At 46.6% G+C, this 24,216-nt stretch overlaps 1 protein-coding gene and 2 long non-coding RNA genes across 13 annotated transcripts in view; 2 read left to right on the plus strand and 1 right to left on the minus strand.

Annotated features, from left to right (window-relative positions):
* Positions 1–767: 767 nt before the first annotated feature.
* On the plus strand, positions 768–9,563 carry LOC128917195 (uncharacterized). Of its 9 annotated transcripts, none has more exons than XR_008469200.1 (6): positions 768–2,321; positions 3,219–3,404; positions 5,224–5,566; positions 5,875–6,275; positions 6,601–8,235; positions 9,331–9,563. It is a non-coding gene; the product is annotated as an uncharacterized LOC128917195 (long non-coding RNA). The 9 variants fall into 9 exon arrangements; XR_008469201.1 differs by having other exon boundaries at positions 6,601–7,490; positions 7,587–9,563; XR_008469196.1 differs by having other exon boundaries at positions 6,601–6,744; positions 7,239–9,563.
* A 109-nt stretch (positions 9,564–9,672) lies between these two features.
* LOC128917194 (uncharacterized) lies at positions 9,673–13,156 on the minus strand. 3 transcript variants are annotated; one of them, XR_008469194.1, is made up of 5 exons: positions 12,538–13,156; positions 11,593–11,703; positions 10,947–11,250; positions 10,373–10,514; positions 9,673–9,782 (listed from the first exon to the last, which is right to left on the minus strand). It is a non-coding gene; the product is annotated as an uncharacterized LOC128917194 (long non-coding RNA). The 3 variants fall into 3 exon arrangements; XR_008469192.1 differs by having other exon boundaries at positions 10,373–11,250; XR_008469193.1 differs by having other exon boundaries at positions 10,368–11,250.
* A 592-nt stretch (positions 13,157–13,748) lies between these two features.
* MAPK1 (mitogen-activated protein kinase 1) overlaps positions 13,749–24,216 on the plus strand; it is a 37,630-nt gene continuing 27,162 nt past the window's right edge. Inside the window, exon 1 of the mRNA XM_054220051.1 lies at positions 13,749–13,969. Coding sequence (XP_054076026.1) covers positions 13,827–13,969 — 143 coding nt within the window. The 5' untranslated portion in view covers positions 13,749–13,826. The remainder of the gene's footprint in view (positions 13,970–24,216) is intronic.

Here is a 24,216-nt window from a genome sequence, read left to right on the forward strand (position 1 = left end):
TAAGGAGAGGTTAATAAATAAATCCTAATACAAATACTAATGAAAACTGTTCATTTCTTCCCCCTTCTAGTAATCACCTTTTGTAATGGGAAGATACGTTGCAGAGGCCTGCCCCTACCATTAGAAAACTGTCTTCTAATTTTTTCTTGTTAATGAAATGTTAAGTGAAGGAGCTATTCCCAAATAGCCCTTGGCCAAGCCAGGATGTGCATTAGCGGGCTAATGGCGCTGCTGCGGGCGTGTGTCTGACGGCACCCCTGGGAGCTGCCCCCCTCGCTGGGGCTCTTAGCGCCGGCCCCGCCAAAGCGCTGCTGCTCCCGCGACCGCTCCCCCGGCCGGGCTCTGGCTGCTCTCGCTTCCAGCGCGTAGAACTGCAACTTCCGTCCCTGCTCTTCCGTGAAGAATTAAAACAGAAAGGCAAAAAGCCATCACACTTGTATAAAAAATTTAAACTAATCGGTCTTTCAGTCTTCACTGTAACACTTAGAGAACGTGGGGTTTTAGTGCTGCCTGCCTACACCTTGGGCTGATGGCAGCGGAGTCTTGGAGCCGGCTGACATAAATCCGCTCATAAATGGAACTACTGGGATGTGGAGTCTGTGGTGACGGGTGTGCGTGTGCCCGTGGCGCGGGCAGGAGCCGGCGGCCAGCGGGAGCGGGGCTGAGCCGCTCGGGGCTCCGGGCAAGTCTGGGGAGCTGCAGTGTCGGGGGAAGCCGGGGCTGGGCGGGTGGAGGGCAGAGCACCGGGGCTGTGCTTGGCCAGAGGAACGGCGTCAGAAGAACCGCAGGCTGCGAAACGCTGGCGAGGGGCCGGGTGCGGGAAGCAGCACCGAGAGGTTCTCACAAGGAGCTGTTGTTTGGTTGCTCAGATTGTATCAGCGCTCTGGCTATTGAGAGGGATTTGGCCTTTGGGTTTTGCTTTCAGCTTTATTTATTTTTGCCTGTTCTCAATTCTCTTTGTGAATACCAATATTCTGAGTCACTCAGAACGATTTCTGCCTTCATCAGAGACTCCTTCCAGCTGCCTTCAGCCCGCAGGCTGCTGCCTCCCCCCGCAGTGTGCTGCACGCGTTTGGCGCTCGGTGTTCCGGCACTCCTCACCTCCCGGGGCTCCGGCACTTGAGTATCTTCTATGATTCTATGATCTTCAACCATATTAATCTATATTGTACCTTTGGTTCTTTGCACGGCTTGGTTTCTTCACCTGGCCTGTCCCTGCTACTTCTGCAACACGTTTTCAAGCATTTGAGGTACGGTGTGAGGCCACAGTTTATCTGTCCCCCGCCTCAGCAGCTCTGCTGAGAGCTGGTGGACGAAGGGCTTACACCAGAACACCGGGCATCCGGACCCTGTAGTCTGTTTCTCTTACACGGCGTCCTTCCCTGTCACCCTGGGTAAACCCACTTACATCTTTGCCTCTTTGTTTCCTTGATATATATTGGTTTTTAAATAGTCTATGGTATTTACACCAGACAAGCAGGACTATGTTTCTAAAAACCAAAATTAAAAGATGCGATATAAAAAAAAGAAGGAATTGCGTAGTTCTTTAATGGGTATTCCTACATGAATTGCTGAGCTCTGTGGCGCTCTAAAGTTTGTGCATAAGAAAATCTACAAATCAATAAAAGGAAAATAACCTGGAAAGCAGGATGGGTCTCTTATTACAGCACTAACTGTCGATACTGTAGATGTCTTAATGCTAGTTAATGACTGTCCCTAATGGTATTCAAACAATGTACATTTGCTTTAGCTGTTTTCAAAGTCCAGATGAGCTGCTCAGAGCTCTCTTAATGATGGGAATTATTTAACGCTCATTTGTATGCAGTATGCTCCTGCTTTGAAAGTGCTTCACAGAATTCAAGCCAAATTCAGCCCTGCAGCTCCACTGAAGTCAGTGCTTGTCTGTGCATCTGTTGGTCGCTTTTCTTTTGGTTTTTGCTTGAAGAGTTAACTTCTTGTAGTGTTGATTTTATTTTTTTTAAAGGTAATATATCTGCAAGGGGTTTTTAGCTGCCATTCTCTCCTCCCAGTAAAGGAGCTGTAAGTACAAATGTAGTTCTGTTGGTTGTCACGTCTCCCTCTTAACCCCTGCAAAAGGAGGACAGGCTGAGCAGAATATAATTTATTTGTGTTCTTTTCTTTCCTCTACTTTGCACCTCCTAAGCACGGTTTTGGTGATATCTGGCACTTCTCCTAAAAATCATCCTGCAAAGAATCTCTGCCATCTGATGTATGCAAGTGACTGAGTTCCTCCGCGTGGCCCATTTCTGGAGTAACACAGCGTGAACTGATGGAGGCCCAAGTCGTGCGCGATCCTGCAGGTTAGTTACGCTCGGTACAGTGATGCCAGGATGCGCTGTCTTAACGGCCGAGAGCAGCACGGCACGGCAGCCTGATCTGCTATTTTGAGTTCAAGTGGCTGCTGAAAGGTGCAACAGACATTCTTGGTTCAGGCATATAGTAATTGTTTAGTGTTGGGCTTCATAACCATAATATTCTTGTAATCTTTAACTCATCCCAACTATGTTTTTTACACACACATTGAAAGAAAATAAAAAATCCTCTGCTATCATATCATTCACTCCCCTGTGCAATGGGTAGGGGCGTGATTTTCAGCTTACAGCACAGACCCACAACCATCTACTGCCTGCACGGAGTAAGTGGGAGTAACGGGAACGCATCCTTTCTAGATGTGTGTGTCGCTAGAATGGGCAGAGACGTTTCTTGTCAGCTGTGAGATATTCGCTGGCAGCACAGGGAGGAGTGCTGAGACGTGGGAATGATGGGTTCGTTTCCAAGCTCCGCAGCGGGTGAATCTGGATGCCCTGTTGTATATAATATCACTATCGTACACGGCTGCCTCCCCTCTCCCTTCCCGCAGCACTGTCCTCCGCTCCTGCCTGTGCTCATCTGGGTGCTCTCTGCCGCGCAGCTCCCTCCGCTCCCTCTGGCCGATCTCTCCCTCTCCTGCTGGGATGGACGCGGCCCACAGCCCCCGCGGGACTCAGGGGTGGCCCTGGGGAGCCTCTAAGGGCGAATGCAGAGCAGGGAAAAGCAACCTCCCCTCTCCTGGGGGCTTGTGGCTGGTCAGCGTGTGCCTGGCTGCCCGGCAGACAGCTCAGAGAGGCCTGACTTCTCCACGGCCTGTGCTGTTTCCCTCTTCGCTGTGTCTGGGTGATGTATTCTCTGCCTGTGGTTTTAATAAATATCTTTCATAGCTACTTTCTGCTTCAGTCCCCCTTGGGATAGCTCTTTCCAGCTCGCCTGCCCCAGCGTGCTGAAGATGCCGAGCCCGAGTGCCTGGAACAGAGGAGAGAGAACTTTCTGCAGAGCATCTGAGACAGCTTTAACGTCAGCCGTATCTCCGTGAAGCTGCTGTGTGTTACACAGGCCTCACCTGCAGCGTAAGCTCTCTCACTTAATCGCGTTAACTCCTCTTCCCTTTCCTCTTTGCGTTTATGTGCCTACAGAGCATTCAGAAGTGTTTGCAAGGAGGATCCCGAGCTCCTGCTAGGCCCCAAACTTGTGCTGGTTTTTAGTGAGGCTTTGCGCGTAGGGTGTTGCTGTGTTCGAGAGTAGCCTGGAAATATCAACAGGGATATGGGGAAAAAAACCCACAAAGATCACAATCCTGTGTTGGGAAACTGAGTTCTGTCCCGTGTAGTAAGCGCCCACCTTAACCCTGCTAGAGCAGAACAAACGCCCTTTTCTAGCAGAAACCAGAATTGTTGTTAATTAATGTCTTGCTGAAAACGAAGTCTTTGCCATCTGTTCCGCCCCCTCACTACGAATGCCACTCTCATTATGTTGATTATGTAATTAAAAATGAAAATATATTTTGGTGGAGTGCTGCATAGGCATCTGCTGATTCTTCTCCTGTTCCTATTTACCGTCCCCTGCCCCCACCCTGTCGGAAAAGGAGAAGGTGGCCGTTGTTGGGCTGCTGGAGCCTTATCCTGGGGCCGCGGAGCTGCGGCGGGAGCAGCCGCTCTGACCCCGCACTGTCGGGAGCCCGGGTTGCCCCGGCCACCGAGCTGCCCCTGACGCTGAAACTGCTTTGGGCTCTTGCGGGGGGCTAACGTGACTCCAGAAGAAGACAAGTGAAAAGAAAGAGGCCTGGTTACTCCCCGAGCGATAGCGACAGCGTGACCCCCGCGATTAGCCGGGCTGCTGCCCTCCGAGCCAGGGCCTCTGTCTGTCTCGGGGCGGAGGGAGAGGAGGGACAGCTTTCCTGTAAGTGGGTTAGAGCAATTACTGAGGTCTCTTACAGCAAATGAAGTTGTCAGCGTGAGTCACATTCCCTTTTTTTTCCTCACTGCCAAGTTTTAGGCAGAAACCAGACAGAGGGGGGAGAAAAAAAAGGGAAAAGCAACAATGGGGAAAAGTTGAACTGAAACAACCCTTCGTTCGGGGTATTGTTTGACGTTTTAGTTCTGATTGTACAGAGAGATAAAGGGTCTATAAATATCCTGTCTGCTGAAATTCCTTATCACAGCATCGCCTGTCAGCTGAACAAATAGGTTAGGTTCTCTGTAATTACGTATGTAAATACAGAATCAGTGATTATATCCCGGCGTGGCGTGGCGTGGCGTGGCGGCCGGGTGGCTGGGAGGGACGTTAACCTCTGCCGGGGGGTGCCGGGGGTGCCCCGGCCCCAGGGCAGCGAGTGGCGCCTCCAGCTGCTGCCGCGGCCTCGGGCGAGCGCCAGCCGGGCTGAAATGGGCCCGCAGCCGTTTCTCTGGCTGACTGGGCGAGATAAAAGCAGCTTCTGACACTTTCTGAAACTATCTGAGCATTGAGCTCTGTTTAACAAACGGCTGGAAGCTTTTCTGCTCCGCTTTGGAGCTTTTAATGAAGCATTGTGATTGCCATTGTGGTCAATTGTTTGACACTTTTATTATTGCTGGTATGCAGAGCGTTTTTTAATGTTTGACAGCTGGAGAAAGAAGTATTTTGTGCATTCAAACTTTTAGCACAAAGCTGCTGTTTTCCGTTCTGCCTTTGTCTTTTATTCTTGCTGATGCAAATCAACGAAAGACAGAACTGATTAAATTACGTTTGTTTACTTTTTCCTTGATGATAATAAGACACAGCCTGCCTTTCATAAAAGACAGAAATAGAGGATGTGAATGTTCCTACAGTATTTCTAGAAGGTTGGTTTTTTTTTTTCCCCCCCTTACAATATAAAGGCCTTTATTTGTTTCTTATGTCTTGATTTATCAGATGATGCGCTACCCCTGATGTATGTGGAACAAGAATAGGGCAACAAACGACAGTTTGCAATGGGTTCCATTTGCAGAGCTGCTATCTTGCTATTTCTGGTAATTCAACAGTGTAAGTGATGAGACCACATCACAAACCAAACACAGCGAGATGCTTCCATCCTTGGCGGTGGGGCTGCCTCTGCTCATTGCTGCAGCTGCACAGAAATTCCCTCATCGCAGGCTTTAGGTTGATTCACGCGCGGCTGTTACGGGGCGCTGGCTTCGGCATGCTGGTACGACACTGGGGAGAAACAAGCAGGGAGAGGCAGGGCTGCAGAAATAGGATACCCGTGATTGTTTTGGTGAGTAACGCGCATGTCTTGTGGATTGTGTAATACCTTTTTTGAGCGCTTGTCCAGGGAAAGGCGGCCTGCGTGGGTCTGTCTTGCTTGTGCAGTCTGTTCGCAAGGAGAAAGGTCCTGGATCAGGAGCGCCTTTCTGGAGGTGAGATGGCAGGAGGAGGTCAGCAGGAGCACGGAGAATTACAGCGGGAAGATTTGGGGAGGGGTAAATGGCAGAAACAGGAGAGGAAGAGGACGAGCAGGAAGGAGGTGGTAAGGAAGTCCCTATAAAATTGCCCTCGTGACTATTTTTTCCTGCATTTTTCCAGAACAGAGAAGAGCGCAGCAAAGGATGGCAAAGGCGAAAGAAGAGTCTGAAGGCTTCTCAGCAGTGTAGTCAAAGCTCCCTCTTTGGCAGATGCGACCGGACTTAGGGAGTGATCCCGCATGGCAGCGGAGCCAGATCTAACGGACTGCCAGTGTTAAAAAGGACACGTCTGCTCCTGGCTCCCCTTGTGCAGGTCTGGGGCTCGTCAGCCCTTTGAGCTCCTGCAGCTCGACAAACTGTAAGAAAATGAATTCAGCAAAAAATATATCAGGCCAGGAAAGGAGAGTCGGGCACTGTGAGAACGGAGACTGGAACCGCAATGAGTGGGAGAAATACGAACAGCAGACTTTTGGTGGATGTGGGGTGTGCTGGGGGACGCTTTGCTGCTGTTCGGCCCCGAAGGTGCCACTTCTCCTGCTGGGCGGTGCGGGGCGAAGGCAGCCCCCCGGGGAGTTTGGCTGGGCAGGAGCCGGAGGGGCATCCACGGGCAGCGAAGGGGAGCGCAGGAGGGCGGGGGGATGCTGCCATGGGCAAGAGGGGGGGAAGGGGAACCAGGGAGGAAAGAGGCCACCTTCAGAGCGACCACAGAAGGTTGCTGCGACAAGCACCAGAAAAATGCCTGAATGCAGGGCAATGGCCCCATCTTCCTAATCTCGTTCTTAAAGGGTCTATTCTCGTGTATCCACGTCACTGTCCCTGAAGGAGTCATCCCCTTTATGTCCCTTAGGTACACATTTCTCCAGATTGGGATTTGATAAGAGGACAGCTGCTGCATTTTTATTATCTGTGACAAGCAGCAGTAAAAGCTGCTCGGAGTTCATGGTGGAAATGTGTCCCTATATTGGCATTTATCCATCTGCACTTCCCAAAGGTAAATGGGACACGAGAGTGGGACACTCCCCCTTTTAATCCATTTTCCATAGATGGGGGGACTTTGCCCCTCTGCGGGAAAGGCCGGCACAGCTACTATGCTAATAAACACTCATTTCTCACTGCAATGCAAGCGCTTCCCAGGCTCATACATCCAGGCAGCTTGTAGCTGAATAACAATTAAATATCCACACACATTTCCATACCACAGTCTGGTGCGCGAGGCATAGGGCTAAGTGGCCGGACATCTGCTGTCTGCTGTCCCACGCTTACTGTTCGGCAGAGCGTAATCACTTAATCTTACCCTGCCGCTGTTAATGGTACCTGTAAAATTGGATGCAGAGCATCATCCTACAGATATTTCAGATGTTTTGCCGTATCCTTCAAAAAGAGTGGTGTTCTCACTCTGCTATTTGTTATTAATTTTTTATTTTAAAAGCGGCCTTTATTGTAATAGTCAAAAATACTTCGCATTGCTGTTGGTCTTTCCCCCAGGATTTCCAGGCCAGGGGTTCGGTTTGGCTCTGTCAACATCAGTGGGAAATGAGACATCATTGAAACGCCAGTGGAGATGCAGGACGCTGATAGACGCTCACAGCAATTTTGTGTCACTTGTACAAAACCCAGAGACCCGGTAATGCAGTGAGATAAACGTAGCGCTTGATTACAATGGATGTCTTGCAGTTACAAAAGGCATCTCTTACCATTAGGCTCTGCATATCTGGAGTAATAACCACCATATGGAAGGTAAGACAACAACAATGTGCGCCAGATAATTTTCCCATTGTTAAAACTTTCCCAATCCAGAAAGCTACAAATGTCGTAATTATTAATTCAATTTAGCTAGATCTATTGCTGGTGGCCGGAGGGGACATCTTTCAGTCTTTCCCCTGGTCTAGCCGATGACAGTCTTGTGGCAGAGTTTAGAATGCTGTAGCCGTTTAAAGAAGTAGAATCGTATACAGTCGTCGCCCGCCTTGAATGCGGCGCAGCAGTGACCCCGGGGAGCTGCAGCTCAGATCCGCCCGTCCGTCCCAGCAAGCGGAGCAGAGATAAGTTGTACAGTGTGCGCTGAGCGCAACCAGCCGCCTTCCGCGGTGGGGCTCTGAGAGACGCGAGCCTGTCTCTGCGTTGTAGTTACCTACCAAAATGCTCATTCCCTGCAGGGTTGGTAGAAACCTTGGATTCCCTCCCCGCCCCCGCCGTGTGCCTGTCGTCTCCCAAGTCCTGCCCATGATCACAAGAACATCCCGAATAGGTCTCAATAATCTGCATTTCCGTGCCAGAGATCTTATCAGCTGGGGTGCAGATTGCGCCATCGAGGTCGCTGGTGTTGAAGAATCTGCAGCGTTCTGCTCCCCAGCACTGCGTTCTCAGGCTGGGTTAATTTATCCAGAAGAATTAATTGAGACAACAGAGCTGTCAAGTGAGAAAGGCCACACAGCGAGCCAGCGCCGCTCCGAACATCTGCACAATTTGTGTATTTGATTAGGTACCTCGGCACTCGCAGATTATTGTTGTTGGAAGCAAATCTTTCTTTCGCCATTTTCGTATAAGGCTCTGTGCTGTAATTCTGCAGATGTTCGTTCTCTGTATACCCGCATTGTTTACAAAAATGACAAATGCTGGTAGTAAAAATGACATTTGCTCATTCAAACATCTTGATAGTTACATATAAGAGAAATCCTATGCCAGGGGTCCGATGACCTAATGAGGGCTGCAGCACGGGCTTCAGCGGGAGGTGGATGGGGCCCTCAAAATCCGCTTCTCTCGCACAGATAGTCCCCCGGTATATATAATGAAAACTTGCTATTGTTTACAATGACAGATGCCACAGGGGGTTGTATACTTGGATATTATTTTTTCTCTAGGAGTGTTTATTAATAAATGCGTGGAAGTTTTGTGATGTGGTGAAAGCGGTCTCTCTGGTGGTAAACAGGAAGGGCTTGGAGGTGTTGCACAGCCCGCACAGCGCAGGGTCCGACGCTCGGCTCCGCGCTCACAACGCCGCCACTCCACTTCTTGCAGGAAACCTCTCCTCTGCCCAGCTCCTATCTGCTATAGATATGCAAAATTGCCAAAGAAATGGTTGTTTTAAAAAGGAATGATGACTCGTCAGTTTTGGACTGTAGAAACAGATGTCTGTAACTTGTATAATATCCACTAAAAAGATGCCATGCAGACTCTGGGCACTCGGAAGGGACTGACGCCTTCCTTCCCTCAGCCTGGAGAGCAAAGGCGCCGGTCCCCTCTTTTATTCTTTCCTTCATCATCCCTTCTCTGCCCTCGCATCAGCCAACCTCTTCATCGCAAACGCTCCCTACGTTTTTAACTACGAGCAGTATTAAAAACGCGGTTGCTGCAATATGTGGGCAACACAAACCCCTAATAATCCTGTTTCTGCATCCTGTGACTTCTGCCTCTGTTGGAGGCATCTCTCGTCCCGTCTCAGCTGAGCTGAGAACCGGTGGGGGAAACAGACTGCATATTTTAGGATTTGTAAATCATTAGTCTTGTGGGTTTTGTAATGATCTTATCTTTTGTAATAATCTTATCTCCTTTTTTGTATTTTCTTGTATTTTCCTAGCAATCAATGGTATCAGAAATACAGCGATCAAGAGACTGATATTTTGTAAAAACTTAACAGCCTTCCAGTGTATAAAGCTTCGGCACAAGAAAACAGCGGTCACTGGAGCAAGGTCACGTCCTCGCACGTTCTCTATGAATGTTGACCATCCTTATGGGTATTTTTTTATCAGCCCTGCAAAAAAAAACCCCTTTTTATCTGGTGGTTCAGTTCTCTTATCGTCCAGAGCTTGTTTACTGAATTTTAAGTCTTGGGCGAGATGGAGCAAGCTCATGAAGAGTAGCTGGTTTTCAGAAGATACCAGCTCCCGATAACCGAGGACAAGTAAAGCACACAACAATATCGAAATCACTCAGTTTTATTGCAGCTGACTGAGACAGAGTGTGCTTTGAGGCTGGGAAATTTCCATTACTGGAGTGCAGGACAGTGCCTGGGTACTGCTGCTACTGCAGCTGAAAAATAAAAGCAAGTTAATTTTATAGGGAGAGCAACAAGATGTCAGTATATTAATTAAATTGTTAGAATTATATAATAAGCTTTTAAGGTTGCTGTAAAATGGACCCCTTTTAAAATATTTAGAATATGATTATAAACTAGTTGTACAAAACTAAGGAACATAAGCATGACTCGAAATTGCAACTGTGTTTTCAAACTGTGTTTGTGACCAGCAAATCTAAGAACGTGGTAGATAATACGAGACATCTCCTAGGACAGTGACAGGTTCTGGCACAGACACTAGTGCAAGATCAAGGTCGTTACTGGCAGTATAGTTCTGCAATTAGTAATCTTTTGTGCTCCCCTTGGCATGCCCAGCACAAACAGCAATCTGTTTACGGGGTTTAACCCCGCGGTGTATAAGCCACCGTAAGCTTCCTGCAAAGCCAGTCGGAATGCTGAATGGGGAAAAAAGGAAATACTGGGGGGGGGGAAATAAATTTGTTTTGGTGTCAGTTGCCTGGCAATTTGGGTGAGAGACTGTTTTTTCCCTTCCCCATGGCGCAAGACTACGCCGAGATCCTCGCTTTCGCTGAGGTCACCTTACGCTGTCAAAGCGGTGGCCGACACTGAAATGACAATCGGTCTCAAGGGACTTCAGCTGCGTGTCACCAGCTAAACCGAGCCCGGGCAGGTGCTGCTGCGAGTTATTAGCATCCGATGCTCTTTACAAATCCTGGGATGGTTCCCTGTGGATCAGAGCTCATATCTAAGCAATTTAAGTTTGTGTCACATTCATCACCATGGTTCCTGAGTGCCTTAGAAGTTAAAATATATCTTTATAAAACATCTTACATGTCTTGTTTCGCTCTCTCGTCACCCCCGCACAGAGGCTTGAGGTCTTTTTAAATAATACTGGGAAAATTGTTTCATGCACTCAATGCCTGCGCTTTGCTGGGTGCCGGGGAGGTTGGGGGTCGTGCTGAGGCGCTCTGGAAGCAAACGCCAACTCCTACAGCCGTTACCGCAACCTGCGTCTGCACCGTCCCCAGGCACATGACAGGACTAATGCAATAATGGTGATGTGGGGAGACGTAGACTTGGTTTCAAACAAGCGCGAACCGCCCCCCAGCCCCAGGGAAGGGTGTCCCTGCCGGGCAGCGGCTCGGCTGCGCCCAAACCTGGTAATGCCGTTTGAGGGGGCTCGTGGGGCTCCCGCGGGACGGCGTGTGCTGTCCCGGAGACCTTTGCAGAACACGAGGCTCACAGTTAAAGCAGACGGGTGACACAGCGGAGAATTCCTAGCCCCTGGCCGTGGGATGAGCTCACCCAGGTGATCCCGGAGGCGATGGGAAGATGGAGACAGTCTGGTCCACGGCACGTTCAACTGCCCAATGGCCGGGCTCAGCCGCGTCCTGATACAGCTCTCAACCAAAGGAACTGTGTTCCTGGTTGGACAAACTCTTCTTGGCAGTGCTTTTATTTCTGTTTGAAATAAATGGGGGTTTCTTCCTCCTCCTTTTCATTATCTGCTATCACTTTTTAGTATCACCTCTCCTCCCCCGACACACCCCTTTATTTTGATCATGGAACTAATAATTTTCTTAAAACACATTTATGCTGTTTCCAGAATTGAGGTTTTAATGTCACCTTGTTCAGGTAAAAGACCCAACATTAAGTGCAGGTAATGGCAGTGTATTTAAGGAGGCTGAAAAGCGTCTGGTCTGCCCGTCTGGGTAACTGCAGCGCTTCACGGAAGTACACGCACTAAGCTCTGCCACAGGAGAAGCTGTTGGGAAAGCATGCCGTAGCCTTTTGACCACTTACTTGGGTTTAATTGGATTAGACGTCTATTCGAACACAGCACTCAAAGCAGCTGACAGTCTTTCCACAATTTCCTGGTCTGCCTGGTTGGTTTCCTTTTTGATCAGACACATCCTGGTGAAGGTAGAAAATAATCTAGATACATGCCAATTTTTAATTAAATTTGCTATGACAGGTTGTGTTTAAGCTAGATTCTCTATAATCATTTGTTTTGCATTTGTGGATGACAGATTTATTTATGTAGGTAATCAGAACTGTAAGCATAATTTCATTTTTAGAGTTAAGAAAACCTTTTAAATAATATTTTACTTGGTTTCAGAAAATTTAAACATTTATTCACATTTACTGCTGTCTAAAATTTCTAAGAAAAATAATGCTGTGTTTCTAACATGCAGAAGAACACATCACGGAAAGGAAAACATTATATACAAGTAAAAATAAATACATCAGAAGCATTATCCCACTCAAATACATAAGAAACCTCCAGCTCTATAGTGAAATGTCTGTTAAATACAGAGAGGAGTTAATTAGATTACGCTGGCCACCCATGGCAGCGTTCACCCCATCAATCGGGGCCGGGTCGGTCTGTGCCACGTGGGGTCCCGGGGCTGCAGCCCAGACCGGGACGTTTCCCTCCAACGCCCGCTCAAACAGCCCCACGCTCGGGGGGTCAGTGGGCTGGGATTGGGATTGTACCGCCTTCGGAAGCGGATATGGAAAACCGCAACTGCTCGGCCAAGGAACCCGGTTTGCAGCAAGTGGTGAGGGAAGGTGGGATCCAGAAAGGACCCTCGGGCAGGTGGGAGAAGGAAGGGGGAGAACATCAGCAGGGACGCCCTCAAGGTGAAGCAGCAGGACTGTCGGCAGAGATATCGACAGTCAACGTGCCAACAGAAAGAGAGCGCGGTGCAAGAGAGAAGTGTTGAAAGAAGGAAGAGGGCAAAGTACCTCGGGTGAGAACCTGAGAGCAACAGGATTGTCATGTAACAGCTTCCAGCTGAGCAGTTAGACAGGAACACAAAATTAGGAACTACTTGTAAGAAAAAAACTCGATGGTCAAGGGGTAATTGGATGATTCCACACCGGGGTCGTCTGGCAGATTGGGATGGGTACAAATGTGGAGACACGGGCATGCCAAGCTATATAAAGATACGTATTTGAACAAATTTTCAAAGCAACAGAAGATAAAGCACGTCTCAAGCAGCTGTGGCAATAATGGTTAACGCAAGCAGCAACAGGATTTCAGATCAGGGTTAGTACTTTTTGTCAAGATCATTAGAGAATTGCAGAAAAAAAAAATAATCAGAAGCAGCATTAAGATCCTCGTGCGTAACTTTTGCAAACTTCCAGACGAAGCAGCAGCTGTTTTGGGAGAGGGGAGCCTTGCAAGAACGGGCGCCGCTGCCAGCGACCGCGGCAGGGACCGGCCACCGCCGACCACCGCCCGCCAAACCCGCCTCCAGCTCCTTTACACTCTCGCGGGAAACAACTCACAGGAAAACACAGCTCTACGCACAAACAACATGCTAACTAGAGGTTGCAACACTGGAGTTAGGCAACGTCAGAAATAAACTCGCCCTTGTTACAGTAATTGGCGCTCGTGTGCAGTGACACCAGCGGGCCCAGCCACCCCCTCAGGCCGCCGCGGCACCGCCCGGGCCCTCTCCCCTCCGCCCGCGGCCCGGGCCTCGCTGGGCACCACGCAGGCAGGGCGCGTCCTGCGGCGTCCCGGCGGGCGAGCGGAAGTCCGGTTCGCCGGGACCCCCCGGGACCCGCCGCCCGCCCGGGCCCGGCCATTTCCTGCCGCCACCTGACGCCTCTAATGGCGCCGGGCGGCCGCGCGCCCGCAGAGCAGCCCCGCCCACCACGTGACCCGCCCGCCGCGCCCCCTCCCCAGCGGCTGCGGTTACCGCAGTGCCCGGCCCCGCCCCCTGCCCCGCCCCCTCCCGCGCGCCCGGCCCCGCCCCCTCCCGCGCCGCTCCCTCCGCGCGAGCCCCCGCCCTCCTCCCCTCCCCCAGCCCGGGCGATGCGCGCGCGCGCGGCCAGCGGCGTCTCCTCAGAGCGGCCGCGGCGGGGACGGCGCTGAGGGGCCTGGGCCGGCGGCGGCTCCGGAGCGCGGCCGAGCGGGCGCCGCCTCGTTTCCTCCCTCCCGCATCCTCCTCCGCGCCCCCCCGCCCGCCTCTTCCCCCGCCTCCGCCCGCCCCCCCCCACTCTCCGCGGTTCCCGGCACGGACAACATGGCGGCGGTGTCGGGGGCCGGGGCCGCGGGCGGCTCTGCCAGCGCTGGGGGCCCGGAGATGGTGCGGGGCCAAGTGTTCGACGTGGGGCCGCGCTACACCAACCTCTCCTACATCGGCGAGGGGGCCTACGGCATGGTGTGGTGAGTGCCGGCCGCCGGGCCCGCCGGGGCAGCGCCCTCGCCCTCGACAGCTCCCTCCTTCCCTCCCTCCCCGCCGCCCTGCCCGGCCGCAGCCGCCCCGCGGCCCGGCCCCGGGCTCCGTCCCGCCCTTGCAGGGGGGGGAGGCCCGGGCCTTGCCCTCGGGGGAGGGGAGGCCGGGGCTCCAGCATCTCTGCCTCGCTCCCGTCGGCTCTGCTCTTCCCTCCGTGATCCCGAGCTGTCCCTCGGCGTCGCCCTTCCCCTCCCTCCCTGCCGCATCCCCACCCCCCCCGCCCCAAATTTCCTCCCTCGGTGGGTGCAACTGAACCTCTCGTTTCCTTTCAGTCCTGCGTTTATTTTCTTGAGTATTTTTTTTTCCTGGCCTCTGGAGTTGGTTGCTCTCTTTATTTTCCCCGTCCGTAGCGTGATTGCAGGCGTTCAGAGAGGGGAAAAGGTCGTAAAATCCTGCTGGCAGCTCCGCGTTTCTCTTTGTGCCCCTGCGAAGGCTCCCTTGGCTGCACGTCCCCGAGGTCACAGTTGATGAGAAAAGTGTATCTGTGCATACGAATTGCTGCCCCTACCTGGCTTTTCTTCGGACGTGCTGTCTGTGCTGCACAGCCTACCAGATTAGTGTCTAAATTAACGTGTATACAGGGGAAAGTTCTCCTCAGCCATTCTAGCGCTTGGTTATTTTGTATCACGAAGACTTGTACTAAGTCTCAATAGAAAGCGATTCTGTGTGCTTGCTTTGGTTAGTACCAGCCTTAAAGAGCAAGGTGAATGAACTGCAAAATAGCGAAAATGTAAACTAACCGGATCGAGAGTGTGAGGTGGGGTTTTTTAGCAATCTAAATGATTTGGGATGATGCTCAGTGATGGTATATCTAGTGACTGGGTTATAAATCTGACATATGCTCAGTGACTTTACTTAAGATTTCTTATTCTGCCTTCTATTAGTAAAACAGATTTAAAAAATACCCCTTGTGAAACAGTTTAAGGGCTGCCGATGAAAAACTTCTTTTGTTATTGTTTTGTAACTTTATTCCAACACTGCTTCTGTTTCTTCAGCATGTTTTTTGACTGGAGATATTAAATGAGATTTACGGGCTATGACTTCGTGAAAGCTTTATCAGCATTAATTTTTCTCAATTTTTTGTAAGCTCATGCATTTCTGAGTGAAGCCTCTTCACGGCTTTCAGCTGTCTGTTACAGATTTCTATAGCTATAGGTTTTTGCGTATAGTCATTGAATTGTGCTGGCCTGTTAAGATGAAGTCATCCTGTATTTCAGGGTGGAAGCTTTCATCTAGGCCTGAACTTAGCTGGGAGATGAGCCTCTCTTATGAAGTTTTGAGCTGTGGCCTTTGCTTTTTTGCTGTGGGAAGAACCTTCAAAATGTGAATCAAAAATCCTGTTTACGGTGTAAAAATATCTTTGTTATTGTTTTAGCATTAGAAATCACAGCAGTATATCCAGTCCAAAACTTGTTAATGTAGTTTATGGTACAAGCTGTATTTTATTATGGTGTGCTTTATCATCTGAGCTAGGGCAAGTAAACCGTGGCAGATAACATCAGTACGAACCGCGCTGGTTTACGCTTGCAGTCTGATTTAGGAAGGTTCTTGGGAATAGTGCTTCCAACATGTATGCTGTGTATAGTCCAGTTCATATCAACAGGGTGTTTAACAGACAACGTGTTAAAGCTAAAGTATTTCGCCACAGATCAGAGATTACAAGAAGCAGTATGATGGTAGTCGATGCCCTTTTTTGGCATCACTGTGCTAAGGGAGCAGATACAGGGAAATGGGGCCACTTTCTGCCACTCCAAATGGTATGTTATTAAGTTCTGTACTGAAACTGTTTCCTCTCCAAAGCTGTATAAGGTTGTCTTTTATTTTGAAACTTATTCTAGTACGTTATGTCTGCTATGAACGCTATACAAAATTGCTAACAAAAAATCCAAGTCTCTGGTTCAGTTGGCTCCCGTGTTTTCTACTCTAAAATTATTAATGTGAAGTACTAGATTCAATAGGTTGTGCCCTTAATTATTGCTCTTCTGCCTTGGATGTGAAATGACAGGGAACAAAGTCTTGGTTTATATTGTATACTTGATAAGGAAAGTGTTGGATGCACTTGTAGTTAAATGCCATAGCAACTGTAATGTATTGTAGTGCCTAACATATGAGCTACTACGATTAAATAAGATTACTTATCAATCAAAGGAAGGATAGGTTATGCAGTTTAATACTACATGCTTCTTATCATGCTTTGATTGCTAATGCAGTGAGGATCTGCAGAAGCTTCTCCCTTGGGGGTGGGGTAGAGGGCAAGCTATGAGTGTGCAGATGAAGATGTTTCCCGCAACTGCAAAATCCATTTCAATTTGTATACTTTATTGAAGGAAAGCAGAGAAGGCTCTGATGGCTTTGTTTTAGACCCACAGCTAATGTGTACAACTTGGGAGATGCTAGTTATTTACAAGTGCATTGTGCCATAAGGCTTGTTATACGGAAAACAAGTGACTTAACTCTTAAAATCCTTCACTCTTTTCCTTGTTTTTCCCAATTCTGATATCTCTGGATGAGGGAGTTGAAAACAATAAAATTCTTTTAATTATATTACTGAATAAAAGGGCAAATGAAGTATTCTTAGGGTAGTGCTCTTACGGTCAATCTTCCATTTTGATTTTGCAGCAGGGAGAATAGTGTTTGAGAAATATTGATCGCAACATAAAACAGCAGCACAGGAAACAGAGGAAGATGTTGACCGAATAGATTCTACGCGAGTGTTCTCTCATCTGTATCTGAAAACCCTTAAAGGCATTTAACTGTTTTCCCTAGTGCAGTCATTTTTAACATAATCAGGTTTTGAGTAAAAATAAACTTAACAGAGCAGTATATTTACTGCTGTGTTGTGGTTGCACTTTCTCAGCTTTGTAAGCAGAAAAAGCATGTTATCAGGCAAACTCACATCTTCATGTCCTCCAGTTAAACTCTGCCAAAAATGTTCATCCTTTGATACAGGCTTGCATCTTACTTGGAAATTTTGTTGCTGGGGTTGCAGTGGGTAATAAGTGCATATCCACGTCAGTGTCCCTTTCCAACCTAGTTTTTTCTTTTCAGTATTTCTGCCTGTAAAAATAGGGGACGACCACAGTGCAAACAGTTTTAGCCAAAATCCTCAGCACTCTCTAGGACTGCAGGACAGTCTTTGAGCAGTTTAGTCATACAGTCATGTTTATTACTCTGAATTAATTTATCCAAATATATGCAAATGTTGTGTTTATTATTTCTTCTTCCTCTTCTCTATTGCTTAAGAGCTGTTTTCAGGGGTTTTGGTGTGAAGTTCTTTATGTGACTTTCAGTGATAGGGGATCATCAACCTCAGAGTCAGCTGGGACTGACTTTTCAGACCAAGTCTGCAGTTTCAGAACTACCTTTCAGACACAATAAAGTGTGAAAGGTTTTTGAGAGTGTTTCTTCCTTCCCAAATGTGTGTGTGGTTTTTTGTTTGGTTGGGGTTTTTTATTTTTCTTCTTTTTGCAAAAACCCCAAAATCAACCTGTTAACAGGCCGTACTTTAAACGCACTGAAACAATGACAAAAATATGATTATGTTGAGCTTTAAGTTTCCAGTGTGACTTGCTCTTTATCCAGTTGCTCAGTGGTAATTTGGCAAGGATGCTCATTAGGGAGTTTAAAACAAGTAAGCTTTCTGGAAAGAAATGGTGAATGGGAGCGTGACAGGGATATTCTGTTTTTTGGAAGTCCTTTTTGTTATCATGCTTACGTGAAGTATTATCACTGCTGCAAGTAACTGCATATAAATAATAAACATGAAAGCAGTTGGAAGAAAATCTTGAAACTCAAATCTTGTAGTTGTTGGCCTGAATTTGACTGGGTTTTTACAAAGACATCTTTGTGTTACTGATGTGCTGTAGAAGAGTGATATTGGAAGTTAAGGTAGTCAATAGATGAATGTTAAAGTAATACTGAAAAGAATATTTAACACAGTAGGCAGTAATTTTTCCAAAGTTCTGCTCCTTTCTACTGTCAAGGAAGAGCCTACTTTTAGAGGATAGATCATTTAAAATGAAGTCTGAGAAGTATATCCGTGAAGAGGCTTGAAACAGAACAAAAATTGGCAATAGAACCATCTGCAAGGTATACATTTTTATATTAAAAGATGAAAATAGAAAACTTGATAGGATCAATGGTTGCATAATATTTTCTTTCGAGATAGTCCAATGTTAAACAAAAAGGTAGCGTTTGCATCCCTCTGTGAGGGTCAGATTGGTGATCTGGGGTGGACTGCTTAGTGGCAAAGATCAGAAACAGCCTATAATTTTTTTGTGTTAGCTATTGCATTGATCTGGAGAGACAGAGCAAGTATACAGATTCGTGTCCCTGTTTATGTGTGCTTTTAGGGAGCACAGGTTTGGTATGTGTGTTGATACCTGGCAATTAACATGTTCTGGTCTGTGTGATAAGGAAAATAGTTAGCCAACCCTGACAGGTCCTCCTTAGTGCAGGGATCAGAGCAGAGAATTAAGGAATGTAATTGGTGGCTAGTTATCAGCTTCTTCCCCCCAGGAGAAGGCCGAGGTAAGCATTTCCCTTCAGTCACTCAGACTTCTAGCACTTGCTTAGCCTGATGCGGAAGCAGGAGCGGAGCCATTGGAGCTGCTTTTGCTGCTCTCCCGGTGATGCGGCAGGCAGTTGGCAGGCTGTGCAGTAGGCTCCGGGGCCGCGACAGCAGCTCCCTGCTCCCCTCCGAGCTGTCTTTAAGACTGATGGAAGATGAGAGGTAGCAACTTCTCCCATCTGCCCAAAGGAATGGGATGCAAGCTTAAGAGGTGAAGAGTGCGGCTCAGGGACACTTGCGTTTTATAAATAAGTAAACATTTTCTTAACATAGCATGATCCAGCCCACGCAAACAGATAAAGATAACTTGTGTTATTTTTTTAAGCATGATTTATTAAGGAAATAAGGCTTTTGTGTTCATACTATCTGTATGTCATTGCATTGGTCTGTCTCCTGTGTCCCTACATACAGCTCTTGAACCTGTTGCCTGCCTTCCATCAAATCTGGCAGATAGCAGAAGTCTTAAAGATGGAAAGTTTCTGCAAGTTTCTTAAAAATAGGTATTTTGCTAGAGTGAAGAGATCCTATGTGCTGCTCCCCTGAGGAGGAGACTGCATCAGGAGGTCACGTGTGAGAAGTCAGACTCCCCCAAAAAGCCATGACAGATGCCCCAGTTTCACAGGTGGATTTATTGGTACTCTCGAGACCAGAAATGTGTATTTGTAGGACACCAGGCCCTGTTAGTTCAGTGAGCTCCTTGTTTAGGAGTGGGTTCTACAGCCCATAGTTAATACTTACCAACTGAGTAGGTGTACAGCTCAACTTGAGTTGAAAACTAATACTTTGCCAACATAGTAATTTTTTTAATGCTTTTTATGTTGATGATTTGTCATAGCTTTCAGCTGTGATCTAGAAGTGAAATTAACTAATCAATTTGATATTTAACAAAAATATTTTATGACATCTTGTATGGAGTATTTCACAGAGTAGTGTCGGTTGAAAGAGCCTTCCTTAGGTTGTGTAGTCCAACCTCCTACTCAAAGCAGGGCTGATGTCAAAATTAGATCAAGTTGCTCAACTTGTCCACTCAATATTTCCAAAATCTCCAGGGATGGAGATTCCACAACATCTCTGGGCAGCTTCTGGTTCTAGCGTTTAAGCAACTGCCCTGTGAAACTTTTGCCCTTAAAAACATGAGAGTTTCTCTTGCCGCAACTTGGGACCATCGCCTCTTGGCCCTTGTACGTCTTACCCCTGAGAAGAGTCTGGATCAGTTTTCTCTGTAATCCCTCTTTATGTGACTTTAAACAGCAATTAGATCCTTTACCCCCCCCGCCCCCTTTTTTTTTCCCCCTTCTAGCCTATACAAACCCAGTTTCCTCAATTTTTTTTTTTGTATGTCATGTCCTTCGGCCCCCCGTGCATCCTAATGGTTTTCTGCTGGACTTGCTCCAGTACTGGGAGAGAGGAAGACTGGATGCAGTATTCCAGATGTGGCCTCACAACAGTAATCGTTTTCCTTGACCTGCTGGCTATGCACTTAATAATGCAGCCCAGTCCATGGTTAGCCTGCATCGCTCTGAGCGGGCACTGCCAATGGATAAAGTTGGATGTCGCTCTGGTAGTCTAGAAAATACTTTTACTTGCTCTTAAGGTGAGGTATTTTAGGAACTTTTCAAATAAAGCCTGAAAAAAACCTCCAAACCCTACAACATTTAATTAAGTTGCTTCAATTGTATTTGATTTTGACGTCCAAATTGTTCAAATGAAGCATATGGAGCCATAAACATATTTTTAGAATATAACTTTACTTTTACTGTGGTGTAAGGTAAATTAAAGTAATAGTATATGTGAAATGCAGCAAAGTGTAGCTTGTTTCAGGTGATTTATCTGTGTCAAACCTAGATTCTATTAATTGTTAGGTGAGTTATTAAAAGGAGTTGTTTGCTTGTGAATGAATCTCCTTTTCAGACGGGAGCTTATTTTCCTTTGCTATATTACAACTTTTGTTCATATAAAGAAGCTATTCTCAAACTCATCTATTTGCAAGGTATGTTAAAAGCCAAATATGCATTACTTCATTATCGGCTTCGACCAGGCAGATTAGTAAGATTCAAGCAGTAATAAATGTCGTTAATTCAGATGGGGTTATTTGATGAAATGTTGGTAGATAGTTGGGTGAGCCGAGGCTTCTGCTACTCCATCAGGAGGTTGGTCCCCGTTCCAGAGCATCCCTGCCCACACCTCTTTCCCAGGGGAGTGCCCCGGCTGCTGCCTGCTGCGGACGTGTGCCTGCCCAGGCCCTGCTGCCTTCCACGGGGGAGGAAATGCTGATTTCTGTCGGTGTGCATACATATATATGGCTTGTAGAAAGGCCTTACTAGAAATACCGTTCTCTTAGATTTGGGCAGAGGCTTCATGACAGCCCTGTTTTCAGTGGAGTTGTGCATGTGTTTTTACTACCTATCTTGTTTAGCAGTACCTAAAATCACAACAACCTAAGTTCTGTTAAGGGAAAATCTCTTCTCTTGGAGTTCTTCTTTTGTATTTTAAGAGAATTTCCATAAAATACTGAAATACTTTGTGGTGATTAGAATGCAAATGAGAGTTTTTGTTACATCGTAGAAAGTAATTCGTCTGTGTTGTGGGTATGTTTTAAGTACCAGCAACTTGCAATTAGGCTTACAGTTTATAATATGCAATTACTTCATTTTGCAGTTTTCCTTAAAATTAGCAGCTGTCTTTGCAGTACCTTACTTCTCGCTTGTTTGGTGGGAAGGCAGTGTGCTCCACCAAATATTGCTGATGTGTCCTAAGCAAAACTCAAAGTCATTTGAGCACCACAAATCAATACTTCCCCAAACTGCTTCAGTCCAGAATTTGCCCGGTTTATTGGGATTTGGGTGGTGCAGAGAACCCCAAATGACATTCAGACTGACTTTTATATTGGATTTTTCTGAGTGTTTCTTAACTGTGAAATGTCTTCCTTTTAGTTACAGTAGCCAACATGTCTTAATGCTGATGCCCTGTCTGAACAAAACTCTTAATATATTGAGGGGCTAGGATTTACTGTTGGCATGTCTCTTTAAAAAGATGGAAAAAACATGCAAAAAATGCCTTGTAAGCTGATACTGAAGGGAAGTAACTTCTGGTAGTGGTGAGATGCACAGTTGATGCTAGTGGTTTGGTTTTTTGGTTTTGTTTTGCAAGTGGAATACTGAACTACCCATGGCAGAGTGGGCAGTAGCAATGAGCTTGCTTTCTCTAGTGCTTTCTGGTAGTTTTCATTTTGCACTGATGTTTTTACAGGTTTAGGAAAACCTCTGCTTTCAAGTATGCATGAATGATTTTGTATAGTTATTTATTTCTTTATTTCTTTTCTTTTGGAGTGAAGTACTGTGAACTATCTCCTCTGAAGTTTTATATCATGTGGAATCAAATAAACTAATTGCTGAAAAATATAGTAAGTGTCTGAATCTTTTTCCTTTTTCTAAGGCTGACTTTAGGAGGAGTATTTGGGGTGCAAATCAATTAGAGCCTTGTCAGACAAAAGAGTAAACCACGCTGGGGTATTTGTTAGTACCATTAGGACTCGCAGCTCTCTGGTAGTGCTCTCCCTTCTCCCCAGCAAGGGAGGCATTCCTGCGCACACAGACAGTGTCTGCTTTGCTGCTCGGGTGGCGATTGTGTTCCAGGCCCTGCGGTAATACTGCTCACATAACTGACCTGCCACCACTGGCCTGGCGGCGTTTTGTTGCCTCTCGCAAAGCTGTGAGCAGAGGAGGAGGAAGTCAGCACTTCATGGGCTCGTGTGCGGAGGTTTAGCTTTCATGGCGATCGGGCTCAGGCAGGCTGTGGTTGCCATGACTGACTGTGCTGATCTTGGTCTGTGCTGCTTCTAAAGGGGCAGCCTTCCCTTCCCTGCGTGGGGTCCTGTCATTCCTTCCTCCACTCTTGTGCTGCTGCTTATGCAGATGAAGAGTTAGCTGTGCTCGAAAACTGATTTGGCTGAAAAGTTACTTCATAAAAAATAAAATAAAATTTAAAGGTGGCAGGTTGATTCAACTGACGCAAAACCCTGTGAGTGCTAGTGCTGACACAGGAAGGGAATTAGGAACATGCCGGTAAAGACTTCTTTACTGTTGCTATTTGTAAGCTACTTTGACTTGGAGCTGCTTCAGTTCTCTGAACTCTCACAAAGCAAGCCACCGCTCCAACCAAAAAAGTGAGAAAGGGGCAGGGTTGTTAGGCACGAAAAGGAGAGTGAACCACAACCACTCCTTTTAATTCACTGAGCACTTAGGTTGTCTCATGTTGCTGAGTGCTTACAATTTTACCTTGAAATTGATTCCCCCAGGAATTGGCTTTAAGTTTATACAGAGAGAAGAAAAATATTGATATTTAATATCATAATATCTTATCAAAAGCAATGGGTGCATTTGGAATGAGGGGTTTATTTCGCAGATAGCCAGAGGGCCTTTAAACATAGCAGTGAAGTTTGCCCAAATGTTCAATTTGGCATAGATGCTATCAAAAGAAACATTGGCAGCGGAGAACCTGTAAACTTCTAAAACGGGGAGGATAAGTGGGAAGGCAAGAAGTAGGCAAAATACTAAGATGTAAGAGTTGTCTATTTTCTGAAGACCAACTTGAACTGAAGTGGCATGGAGTAGGCATATATGATGACTTGAAGTCAGAGCGCTTCACAGCTAAAGGTACAGAAAGAAAAATACATATTAAAAGAAATTGAGAGAAGTGATAATTTTTTTCGAACAACTAAAATTGATCAGAACACCATGAAGTTAAACGACATCTTTAGCCAAAAATACAGAACCTTGGGTGAAACGGCTAATATTTTTCTAATGCAAAAGTTAAGGTGTAGTTCTAGAATTGCTGCTCTTCAGAGTTCTGCTTAGTAGGTGCTCACAAAACACAAATCATCTGGTCTGCCACACCCAGGATTATGAGCTGGCAAAAGTAATTTATTTAACAGACTCCATTTTGCATGACTAGCTATTTGTTTTCAAAATACTAGGAGTGATCTAAGGAATTATACTATTAAGTCATTATTATGTGCATGGTAAGTAGTTTAAAATTGTAATGATTTGGAAGGTTCTATCAGATTTTACTTTTCAAATTCTGAAAAATAAAATCGTACCTTTGTAACCTGTTTGAATTCTTTGAGTAGATATATGAAAACAAATCTATAGGAGATTACAAAAGTGCCTTAAGAATTTGTGGTGTGAAGGGCAATAACCTGTAGTAGATCAGAAACTGACAAGGAGTAAAATCACTTATTCACTTTTGTCATGGGAGGAAAGAGTTGGCATAATTGTGCCAGAAACCTTTAATATTAGGATTGATTTTTAATGTTATGAGAAAAGTGACTGAAAAAGTATGTTGTAAAGGTGAAGGTAATGTAGTTACATTTTGACCCGGTATGCTTCAGAGGTTAAGGAAAAGCATGATAGAGCAGTCTGCAGTGGTCACTTGGGCATCTTGCTATGGACTTGTGATAAAATGAAGGACACTGGTTTAGAAATTATATTTATTTTTCCCCTTGTTGGAAAAGAAAAAAATAATCAACTTTGTAAGAAATACCTAAACAAACTATTTTTTTTTGTATCTTCTATAATCAAAACAAAACTGTAGCAGTGATCATTTGGT

This window comes from Rissa tridactyla, chromosome 13 (genome assembly GCF_028500815.1).
Source record: "Rissa tridactyla isolate bRisTri1 chromosome 13, bRisTri1.patW.cur.20221130, whole genome shotgun sequence".
Classification (NCBI taxonomy): domain Eukaryota; kingdom Metazoa; phylum Chordata; class Aves; order Charadriiformes; family Laridae; genus Rissa; species Rissa tridactyla.